The sequence below is a fragment of the Solanum pennellii genome, chromosome 2 (genome assembly GCF_001406875.1).
Source record: "Solanum pennellii chromosome 2, SPENNV200".
NCBI lineage: Eukaryota > Viridiplantae > Streptophyta > Magnoliopsida > Solanales > Solanaceae > Solanum > Solanum pennellii.
The window spans coordinates 32,668,377-32,680,732 of NC_028638.1; the positions used below are offsets into that span (position 1 = coordinate 32,668,377).

The 12,356-nt window shown below is 30.8% G+C and overlaps 2 protein-coding genes and 1 non-coding gene across 3 annotated transcripts; 1 reads left to right on the forward strand and 2 right to left on the reverse strand.

Annotated features, from left to right (window-relative positions):
- Positions 1–836: 836 nt before the first annotated feature.
- On the reverse strand, positions 837–1,346 carry LOC107009896 (peroxidase 42-like). Its single transcript, XM_027914128.1, has 2 exons — positions 1,116–1,346; positions 837–989 (listed from the first exon to the last, which is right to left on the reverse strand). The coding sequence occupies exons 1-2, from the start codon at positions 1,263–1,265 to the stop codon at positions 891–893; spliced, it is 249 nt and encodes an 82-aa protein (XP_027769929.1). The 5' UTR covers positions 1,266–1,346; the 3' UTR covers positions 837–890.
- Positions 1,347–7,570: 6,224 nt separating this feature from the next.
- Positions 7,571–8,062, reverse strand: LOC107009897. Its single transcript, XM_015209204.1, has one exon. It carries the CDS (start codon positions 8,060–8,062, stop codon positions 7,571–7,573), a length of 492 nt encoding a protein of 163 aa, XP_015064690.1.
- Positions 8,063–10,404: 2,342 nt separating this feature from the next.
- TRNAG-UCC lies at positions 10,405–10,476 on the forward strand. Its single transcript has one exon. It is a non-coding gene; the product is annotated as a tRNA-Gly (tRNA).
- Positions 10,477–12,356: the final 1,880 nt, after the last annotated feature.

Below are 12,356 nucleotides of genomic sequence, written 5' to 3' on the forward strand. Positions count from 1 at the left end.
TGGTCACTACTACTTCCATAAACTATCTTAAACCCGTCATACTTGCATTTAAAACAAACACCAACTGGGAAACACCGCCTTATTTCTATATTATCTCTGTCCTCTCCTCACATACAGAAGTGGAAACGGAGGATACAAGTAGTAGAAAAGCAAGTTCCTAGTGCTTGTTGGCAAGATAACTGCTTTCTGATCTCACCCTTTGTGCCGGTGAGAGGGTTGTTCTTAGAGAGAACTGTTATGGCTCTTGAAAATTCCTTGAAGAAGTAGTGTTGGCTCTTTGCCATTTTCTTTACATATAATTTGGTCCTTTTATCTACAGCTAGTTGGTCCACCAACATCAATCCCTTGTTGTCCAATATGTTCCTGTAGTAGTTGTTGTCTAGCTTCATGGGTGTGCCTCTGTCATTTCTCACATAATGCACGGCCTTTGAGTCCGGGATTGAGTTTGGGCATTTCTTTTGAATATGGTGTACGTGTTCAGGGTTGAGTTGAGGGTCCACTTCGGGATATAAACGCTGAACCAACTTAATACACTGTGGGAAGAACACACTGTGAGCACCTACAAGAGAAATGAGAGATAATTAACTTCGGTCTCTTTTTCTCCGACTCCTAATAATTGACCAGAGAAAAAGGGTTTTGCATGTTCAACCCGTGAAGAAAAATATCTATCAGAAATGCAAGATAAGGCTGTGTATAATCACACTGTGGTATGGCTCTTCCCATGACCTCGTTCATAGAGTTTAATGCACCAAACTGTCCTTTTCTTTTTCTTTTTGCTAATAATTGATCCGAAAAATTCAAGGTATTATGGATGTGTATAGTAAGTATACCTAGCAAGGCAACAACTCCAGGAGTGTTATCCAATATTGGCAAACCTCTCAAGCATAACACTAAACTTTCATTGTGGCTTGGGAGGTGTTGCTCAAGAATATCTGCTCTGCTCCTCCTGCCATGCCTCCTTCCAGTTTTGAGTGGGATGTGAGGCCCTCCTAACTGTGCACGACAACGTTAATTAGATCGTACTCATGTGAACCCACTTAACTCAAGATCTTGAATTCGTCTCTGATATTGACAGTAGGTAACACTATGATAAAAAAGTAACAACATTAACTTACAGCAACAACGCCATCTCTACCAGACAAGACGATAACATCAGTACAGGAAACAAAATCATGGGATTCCCTTTCTACAGCTTCCTTAATTGTGTCAATGTATCTGAAGTTTCTCATGCCAAAACTCCTGTCTGTCTCCATCTCAGACAGCATTCCACTGGTTAATTCCAGCAGCAATGAAACATTATATGACTGCAACCACAAAACAATCAAAAATGACGTAAGAGAAAAGAGTGTGAGAGAGAGTGTTTGTACCTCAACAAAGCAGTCATGGAAGACGTTCCATAGCCAAGAAAATGCATTGTTCTGTTGTTGTTGGTTAACTTGCTCTTTAATAATATCTTCAGATTGTGGGCATGTGTCTTTGTAATAGTCCATAACAATGCCAGGATTATCCTCCTCCTCCTCCTCTGCAAATGTAGAGAGAGAGCTGAAAATAACAGCACAGCAAAGAAGAGAGCTTTGGAAGTCATTGTTTTTACCATTGCACTCAGATGTGAGAGATAAAGATCCTTGATCCCCAACTACTTCTTAAGTAAGCATAAAAACTGAAGGACACTGCTAAAAATAGAGTAGACCTTTTCTTTCCCTTTCTTCTCAGGGCTCGTTTGAATATGATTTCAAATCATTATTTAAAATTACTGATCTGAAATCACGTTGATTTGAACTCGAAATTTTGTTTGAATATGAAATTTGAACTTCTTTTTTAATATATAAAATATAAATTTAGAAAACAATCAAATATGTCATCAAAGTTTCAGAATGCCTCAATCATGTCTTTTATTAATAGTTGGAGTTATTTATGCCACCACATGACACACTTGGTTCACTTGTGCTAACAAAGCCCTACTAGTGTAATGTGATATTATCTAAATCCTTCATTATTAATCAACTCCAACCCATCTCACCCTTTTTTTACGAGTGACATATGTGAACCATTTCATTAAGTTCAGTAATATATTTTAGTTATTTCTTTATCTCTTTCAACATAATTGGTCATAGCCAAAACAATACATATATAAGAAATTATCAATGGACAATTCGGTCGGTTACTTTTAAAAAATTATACCATCTTAATTTTTCAGCTATTTTATAATGTATAATCATAATTGGATTTTTCTTAAAGTTATTTCAATCGTATCAGTTTCTCTTTGATATCAGTACGTTTTGGTTAATGTTCATGTTTTTTACTTTTAAAATTTCACCTCAAAATACACCATTATTAAAGCATTTCTTTCGCAAGCATATTCTTGAAGAAGCACTTCAATTTTTCACCAAGAAGCGAAAAATATAAAACCTTGTTGCTACTGTTTGATCTTAAGCTTTCAATAGGAAACTTTGCATAGATTTTTCTTGTATTGTTTGATTGAGTATCTATTATAGTATTTTTAAGTTTAAACCTAATTAATTAAAAGATAACTAAAGAGCAAAGACTCACCAAAGTGGGTTATGGTGGTGAAGTTGTTTCACCCCTAACTACAGGTCTCGGAGTTTGAGCCCTGGTATGGAGAAAATCGTATTGGGAGTGTCACTTTCGAATGTGCCCTATAGTACACGATCGATATTTAGTCGGGGCTCTAATGTTGGCTCCGAACACTAGGTGGAAAACAAAAAAATGGGAAAAATTATGCGAGATGACAAACATCTAGAATATATTATGTAATATAACTATAGTTTTGATTTTTTTTAATATGTGGCTACCTAGCTATTTGTGTACGATTTAAGAAAAATTCATAATAAATTATCATGTTTGTATACTAGCAGCGAAATATACAAATGGAGTTCTGAAAAATTCCTAAATGTATAGTTACAGAATTTATATATACTTACTATGTTTGTATATTCGCAAGTGAAATATATAAATCGCAACCTCCATTTGTATATTCTTCCCTGTTTGTATATTTACAAGCGAAATATACAAACCACAACCTTCATAACGAATAAAATTATAGCTATGAAGCGCAGTTACCGAAACTATAGCTATACAACCTTATATCTTTTTTATCTTTGTTATTTCTGAAATTTTTCTAAGAAAAAAAAAGAAGTAAAGACCTAAAATCGTCCGGTCACCAAAGGCCTAGAGGATGAGATATTGAAGCAAAGACAGATGACATAGATGAACATTTTCTATAACAACAATGATATAGATGAGTCAAACTTTAAATGAATAACATAAATGAACCTTTTCTAAAAGTTTGATGACATATTTGAGTCTTTTCCCTTTTTATATTATCATATATTACTAAAAGCATGAACAAAAAAAGTTGGAAGTTGAATTACGATTTTACCCCTTCTATAAATTAAATTATTATAAAATATTTAAATATTTGATTATATAAGTTTAATTAAAATGTTAATGACTTTTAGACTTCCTAATATTAATTCCTAATTAAACATCTACTTTATTAATATTTATCATCTATAATCTATATGTATATAATAGTTTTAATTTTTTTTAAAAAAATAGTCTCTACTTGCTATATTTTTCCTCTTCTGATAACTTTTTCCTTTGCCCTCTCATAAATAATATAATTGTGTGGATAAAGTACTATTCTTTATGATAAATAACAAAATTTAATAATTTAAAGGGTGCAAATATGTAAAATGGAGACACACACATTGATAATGTCCTCTTGATTATTATTAAAAAATGACTCTAGATTCATAAATTTAAATTCATTGATGCTTAATTACGTGATAAGAAGTTTAGTTGTTCTTTCTACATGGTTTGCTAACTTTAACATCTTCTTCTTATTCTTCATTTATTTATTATTATTTTCTAATTACTTATTCAACTTACTCTTAACATCCATAACTCTCATCTTTTCATATTCATAACCTCCAAATATTTAAACTAAAATTTTAAGATATCTTTTGATATTCCTTCTAATTAATCTATATAAATTCAACTTCTTTATCTCATGAAACCCTTACCAAAATTATTAGGCTATAATTTTTATTCTATAGTTAATATAGATGAAAAAGACTCTTAAATTTTGATAGGATATAAAAGAAATCGATGAGAACTTAGAGAGTTATGTACTAATTTTGTACTTATTTTTTCATCTATATATATATCAGTCTTATAAGAATAATGTTTACATTGTATTTTTTCTTAAGTCTGTTTGTCTTTGTCTTTTTTTTACTGTATTAGACTTCTAATTTAGTTTTTTATGAATGTTTTATTGCCGTAAGTCTTTATTCTTATTTTGTAATTGTTATATTTTATTATTCAATACAATTCACACACACACTCACATTATTCTAACGTATCTATAAAAATTCACATGAAACACACGTGCGAAGCATGTGCTCAGAAACTAGTAATAATATAAGTAGCATATATTTATTTTTTGGGGAGAATTGATTTTACTAGTTACTTACAAGTTATGGTTTTTAGTTTTACGTCTTTTTTGTAAGATATTTAAATATCTCCTGTAGATCTATTTGCTTATTATTATTTAACTTTCTTATTTCATTTTTTTCATTCATCGTTTAAAATAAAAAAATTTATGAGAAACAGGAATAATGAAGTGTGAATGAAAAAAGAGAAAAAAGGAAGATTTTTTTTCCGACTATATTATTATTTATTTTTGTATCAGTAAAAAAAAAATAATGAAAAACAAATTTGATCATCAAAAGAATACACCTAAATTAGCCATTGAATTAAAAAAATTAAAAATATTCATTTGTGAGAAAGATCAAATATACTCATATTGAGTCATACAATGATTTTTTAAAAAAATTCAAAATTCAAAATAATAATTTATAATCAATTCTTTTTCGCTTCCGTTAAACCATATATGGGCCATTAATGTATTAGACCACATTTGTTTCCATTAAGATTAAGAGGTTTGAATCTGAATACACATCTGAATATTAAGATTTAGGCGTTTAGAGCTGAATACACATCTGAATATTAAGATGTAGTCTCTAAATCTGAACACTAAATAATTAATGTTGTTTGTTTTTAATATCTGAATGTGCATGTAAATTAACATTAAATTAATAAAATTTCATACAAATTTCATTTCAACAAAATTTATCTCCTTTGATTAAAAAAAAAGTTTTAAAAGTTTTAATAATCATGATTTGGAGTACAATTTTTTTCATTCAAAAACTTTGATAAACAATAATACACCAACTGTGTTCTTGACACAGTCAACACAAGAAAATTATTAATATAAAAAAAACTATTTATGAAAACTTACCAGTTCAATAGAAAAACAATGGTGTTTCATTGAGAAAAGACAAAAAGAAAATTTTTAGATTTGAGATAAAAAGACACATTTAAAGCAGAGAAACAATGGTTTATTATTTAATAAGTTATTAAATGAGTCTGAATGTTGTTAAGAATCTCTTACAAATATGATTCATTGAGACCTCTTCAGACTCATTAAGAGGTTTTTTAAAAAATAAAACAAATGAACTTAATGGGCTTAATCGAAATGATTCAGATTCAGACTTAAAAACTAAACGTACTTAATAGGCTGAATCTGAATGATTAAGATTCAGACCTCCATTAAGTGCAAAGAAATGAGGCCTTAGTCTCTCTCTCTCTCTCTCTATATATATATATATATATATTTGAGCCTTTTCAGTTAATTCTAAATCGTAAAGCTAAGAGGTATATTAGTTTCATAATACTTTTTTTTATAAGAAATTTAATTTTACATATGAGACAGTTGTTGATCCAATCTCTTTCTTCAAGAAATAAATAACGTTCTCGAATCATTAGAAGATAAACAAGATATTTGAATAAAATATAGAGTATACAATAAAAATATAAATATCCATACGTGTTTATATCAAACTAATAAATATATAACATGTGTTTATATATAAAATAGTATATAACTATAATTTTTATTATTTATTATTTAATTATTTAATTGTACTTCCTTTCTTTCCATTTGGGTGGCAGAGTTAAAATGGATCTACAGATCTAGTTAAACACATCTATTTTATTTGTTATTTTTATTTATTTAATTTTATTACTAAATAGAAATCATTAGTTCCCTTTTACGGTTTAGATTCTGATCTACTTTAAATTAAATTAAATTAAATTATATAGCTACTTGAATATAATTAGTAACTCACAAGAGGAAACACGTTCAGTTACTAACTATTCTCTTCATTTTCCTATTTTAAAGTATGGGCAGTTATATGAATTAATAAAATGTAGCAAACTGTATTAAATAACATTTCTTGGATGATGAATTCATTATAAGCCTAAGTACAGATACAACTGTTCATAAACAAATTATGGATTAAATTACTCTTTAATATTAAATTATTATTTTGGCACAACTTGCTTGTTTTGTACAAAAATTAATAATATAGGGATTAATAGTGCATGGATTAGCAATGCAAAAATTATTTTTACAAAGTGTTTAGTTCATTGTTTCCCATCTCATCTTGTGTTTGGATTAAAATTTGTATCCATTGTCGAGGTTGAATACAATTTGATGATAAAAATACAAAATTAGTAGGCATACAGATAGAATAAATACAAAATAAGAAGTAATATAACAAAAAACATGTTATATTATGCATAATATCCACAAAATAATATTATGTACAACAAAGTTGTATCTAAACAAAAATTATATCGTATATATTCCACATAATTAACTGCAAAAGATACTATATTAGGGTTATTTTCAACTCTACCAATAGCATTTTCTTCATCTGTATGCTAGGAGCCTAATTCATATTGTTGCAAAAGAAAGTTATATTGAGGAACCTAAATATGAAATTTTGGGTGATTTGGTGTAGCTTTTAAAGTATTTATACATTAATCTGATTTTGGATTCAGGGAAAAAGATTAAATCAGTTTTTTCAACATAATAGTGTGTAATATTGTATATGGGTGTATAAATACCTCTTATAATTTTATATAATATTATATATTAAGTGTCTAATATTCTATATCAGGTTTAAAATAGTTTTGTAAAAAAATATATGAAAGTTTTGCATATGATTATAGACTGGATTGTCATGTTTTTCATTTTTAGAGTCAAACAATAAGAAATTTGATTTACATTTTATTATATATTTTTTCACTATATTAATAAGCAAAGAATCGTAATTCATAATACTTTCTGCATAGTTGTTTTTTTTTTTCGTTAAACGACCCTTGTGGTGGGTCAGGGGCTGAGCAACACCCCCAGGCTTTATTATTAATAACAAAAACAAAATACAAGGAGGGGGCATAAACCTTACCTCCTACCTAAGATGGTTTGGAGTCAACTTTCCAAAGGAAGTCAACTCTTCCCCTTACAAAAAAGATGTAATCAAAATACTAAGCACTAATGAGAGGACTCCTCTCAATACACCGTATCTAGAAAACATAAACTGGGGAGACTCTCCCTTTACATGAAAGCCTATAACTAAACTAGTCTATTCAAAGTAGCTATAATTTTAATTATAGCTAAGTTGAAAAGAAGTGAGAATAATCAAGGAGGTTCCTTAATTCTTTTGGTCTTGTTCCTTCTAAAGCTAGGCATCTGCAACAAGTCAAGGTGATAGTATGGCCTTGCTTTCTTAGGCGTGTGTTGGATGTTGAAGTAAACCTGTGGAGTGGTTGTCTTGTGACTGTGTTTTGAAAGTGCATCAGCCACCCAATTAGCTTCCCTGAATACATGTAGGCACTTGAAATTCTGGGTTTGAGAAATGAGGTTCTGTAACCTTCCCAGCTGTGTGATAATGCTCCATTGAGGGGCAACCTTCTTTAAGATCCAATGCACAACCAATTGGGAGTCAAGTTCCAATATTATATTCCTGTATCCAAGTTCGAGTGCCCAAGTCAATCCAAGGATGGCTGCCTCTAATTCAGCCTTGTTGTTTGTCCCCTCTCCAAGTGGTGTTGTGAATGTCATCACCAACCTACCACTTTTATCTCTCAAAATACCACCAGCCCCCAGCTGGATTATTGATTGTGCTGCCATCAGTGTTTACTTTGATCCACTGATCTTTAGGTCTAGTCCAAGTCACCATGTTCACCTTGATGTCATGCACGCACCTTTCACTCATATGGATCAATTCTGCCCATTTTGCTGGCCATTTAACCTGTGGGAAGGCATTGGTAAGCATCTTGTAATTGTCTTTGTATATGGCATATTTGACCTTGCTTATGTTGGTTGTTTTGCCCCCATATTTGGTTGCACATCTGTTCTTCCAAAGGTTCCAGCATATGAAAATAGGTGTGGCTTGTAGTAGTGTCTTGTGTGCTGCATTTCTTGGCCTGACAGCCCATCATTGCTGTATTAGGGCCTGCAGGGAGGAGCAGTCCGGCAGCATGCCTGCAGTAGCAGCAAAACTGCTGCTGCAAATTTTCCAGTGCTGAAGATATGCTCTATGGAATTCATTCCCGACCTGTCAAAACAGCAAACACAAGTTGATGGCTCAACGCCAAAATTAGTAATCTTGTCATTAGTAGGGAGTTTACCCCTAAGGGCTCTCCATAGCAAAAAAGAAGATCTAAATGGAATGTTCTTATGCCATAGAAGAGAGTTGAAGTGATTCTTAGCCCTTTTTTCTCTAATCTCTTCCCAAGCTGATGAACAGCTGAAGCCACCATGGGTGTTGGGTTTCCATACTGCCTGATCTGGTAGGTGCTGGAGGGGGGAAATTTCTGTGGTTAGGATGTTGGAGAGTTGACTGGCTAGTGCCTGCTCCAACAGTCTGCTCCAACTCCATCTCCCTTCTTCCCAAAAATCTGCAACTTTGCAATTATTGAGTCTGTTGCTGCTGGAGGTAAAGTGTGCTAATGGTGCTCAACCTAGCCAATTATCCCACCAAAATGAGTTGTTTCCAGCTTGCAGCTTCCATTGGATGTGTTGCTCAACTTGTGGCCTGTTTATCAATAAGTTTTTCCAAGTTAATGAATCCCTAGTATTCCTTTTTTTGCTGACTGGATTGGACCTTTGGCAATATTTTGCCTTCAAGAAATAACCCCACAGTGTTTGCTTTGATCTGAAAATTCACCATTGTTTGAATTGGAATGCCTTGCAAACATCTTTTAAGTTCCTCATACCTACTCCTCCCTCATCATAAGAGAAGCTTAGGTTCTTCCATGACGCCCAATGATATTTCTTCCTGTCACTATTCCACCCCCAGAAAAAATCAGCCATAAGCATTTGGATTTGCTTAAGAATAGTAATAGGTGGAGTTACTGCAGAAAGTAGATGGATAGGAAAAGCTTGTAACACATGCTTTGTAAGAATTGTCTTGCCCCCATAGCTAAGTTGTTTGGTTTGCCATCCTGTAATCCTGCCAACGACTTTATTAACAAGGTCAGAAAAATAGACATTCTTAGGTCTGCCAGCAAATAAAGGGCAACCTAGGTAAGTAATAGGACTTTGCTTATGCTTAAAACCTGTAAGTCTTTTTATTCTCTCTAGTGTTATTGAAAGCATTAGAGTGTAGCATAAAATGACTTTTATCTCCATTGATGAGTTGCCCAGAAGTATTTTCATACTCCTTTAAGGTAGTCATGAGGAGTTTCAAAGTTTTGCATCTTCCTGAAGTGAAAAGAATTATGTCGTCAGCAAAACTCAAATGATTCACTTGGGGCCCTCTCTTTTCCATGAAGAAACCATGGTAATCCGGGTGGTTGTGAAGCCTGTTAAGAGATCTTGATAACACCTCAGCACCTAAAATAAATAGGGCCGGGGAAAGAGGATCACCTTGTTTGAGGCCTCCGCATAGTTGTTGAATATCTAAATTTTTTGTTTAAAATATCGAATTAATGTTATCTAATTTAATTTTGAAAATTAATCAAATTGACTTTTAAAAAGTGTAACATGACAAATAAAAGTGGACAGATGTAGTATTTATTGAATCATGTTTTGTGCTAAAAGTTTGTAATGTTAGTTTATGAGTATATTTTTGCAATGTAATTGGCAATAGTATATACTTTTATGAAATTTTCCCAAAGTATTATAGATTGGTCATTTGATTTTTCCAAAGGTAAAAAATGATTCAAGTAGAAGCAATAATATCTAGGAAAGGAATAAATATTATTTCGCTTGTCCAAATTTATATGAATTACTTTCTTTTTTAGTCCGTTTTTCAAAAAGAATGACATTTTTATATTAAGTAATAATTTAACTTTAAAATGTTTATTTTACTACTTATATAATGATTCATAGTCACAAATTTTTCTATCATTCATTTTAGATCATTAAAAGTCTTTTTTTTTTTCTTAAACTATGTGTCGAGTCAAATTATCTCACATACAATGGAACGAATGAAATAGTATGTTACATAGTAGTTTTGAAGCAACTTAGCGTTTGTAGTCCAACGGTTAGGATAATTGCCTTCCAAGCAATAGACCCGGGTTCGACTCCCGGCAGACGCAATTATTATTTTGGCCAATCACAGTTTTCTTTTATCATTCATATTAATAGAGATTAAGTATTTCTTGAATTAAGATGACCCATTTATGTAGTTTTCCTTTTCTTTTATTATCCTAAGGTCTAATATATTCTATATTCTCTATCATGTTATTCTTTTGGCCCAATTACATGCATAATTTGATACTAATAGCAATACTTGGTAAAAAACAAACGCTAACATATATATTGATTGTTGGTTAATTTAGGTAAGCATCTCCTGTCTCCACGAACTTTCAAATAAAAAAACATTACTAAAATTATTTTTATACTATATTATGTTATGGTTAATTAAAACTTAAATTCAATTATTATCAATGCACTTGTGGCTTGTTTATTCCTTTGTGGGCATCTTCTAAGTAATTTCTTTTGTCTGGAAGATTCAATGTTTGATATAACGTGAATTCAATTTCTAGTTTCTTTACGAGTGGAGACAAAGATAAAAGACACAAAAAGAAAAAGAAGACTTACTACCTCTGTCAAAATATGTTGGACATTTTTCGCTCAGAATTTTCAACTACAAGTAGTGGCGGAGCCAACATTTTATGAAGGGTGTGCAAAATTTTAGTGAGTTTTGATCACTAATTAAAAAACTTAAGGTTACCAAGGATCAAACCTCCAACCTCAAGCATCCAATCTTCTAACTTGCTCTTNTATATATATTAATAATTTTAGTAATTTGACCTATATATACGGTATAATTTTTCGGCGAAGGGTGTTCACCTGCACACCCATCATTGGTTGTAGCTCCGCCCTTGACTAGAAGTAGGTCAGGGTGTTGAGTTGAGTTTTATAGAGTACTGTAACACCTCGGAAGTGTAAAAGTCAATCGGAAGTTATAATAAGAAAAGCAAGTTGGAAAAATGCAAAAAGTGGACTTGTAAAAACGGGTTCAAGGAAGGTGAAAGGATCCGCAATCAGTGAACCCAACCTTGAACCCGAACATTATGAAAAATATCCAAAGACAATGGTCTACGAACGGGTTCAAGAAAGGTGAAAGGATCCATGGTCAGTGAACTCATCAAAGAACTTGAGCCTTGTGAAAAATATTCTAAGACATATGTCTAAAATTATCTCCAACTTATCTCTTTTTTACTCTCCAGTCTATATATGCGGAAAGTAAAATAGAAAATATGTTCTTCAATCACGCTTTATTCTTCAATTACATAAAGGTGAATAGTAGGTTAATTTGGAAAACTACTACTCGATCACCTCTCTATTTTACTTTTTGATTATTTTAATATTATTTCTATTATATTACTATTTAATTTTTTATCATTCGTAATTATTTTCTATGTAACACAACATCTAAAATAAATTATTAACAAGTTACCACATCTACCCAAATTAAAAAATTTCTATTTTATTTTTTAAAAAGAGATGGTCATTTCAAATATGTAATTTAAAGATATTTTAATATTATTTATATTATATAATATTATTAATTAAGTCTCTAATATTTGTAATTATATTCTAATTAATATAACATCTAGAATATATTATTGATAAGTATACTACTTTCATACCGAATTAATAGTTTTTCTATTTTTAGTACTATTTTTTTTGACATTTTAAATATGTAATTTAAATTATTATTATTATTATTATTATTAATTAAGTCTCTAATACTTGTAATTATTTTCTATTTAATATAACATCTAGAACACATTATTGATAAATATACTACTTTCATCCCGAATTAACAGTTTTTCTATTTTTATTACTATTTCTTTTGACATTTTAAATATGTAATTCAAAATTATAATTATTATTTTATCATTATGAGTACACACAAAATTTACAATATTATATATATATATATATATATATATATATATATATATAT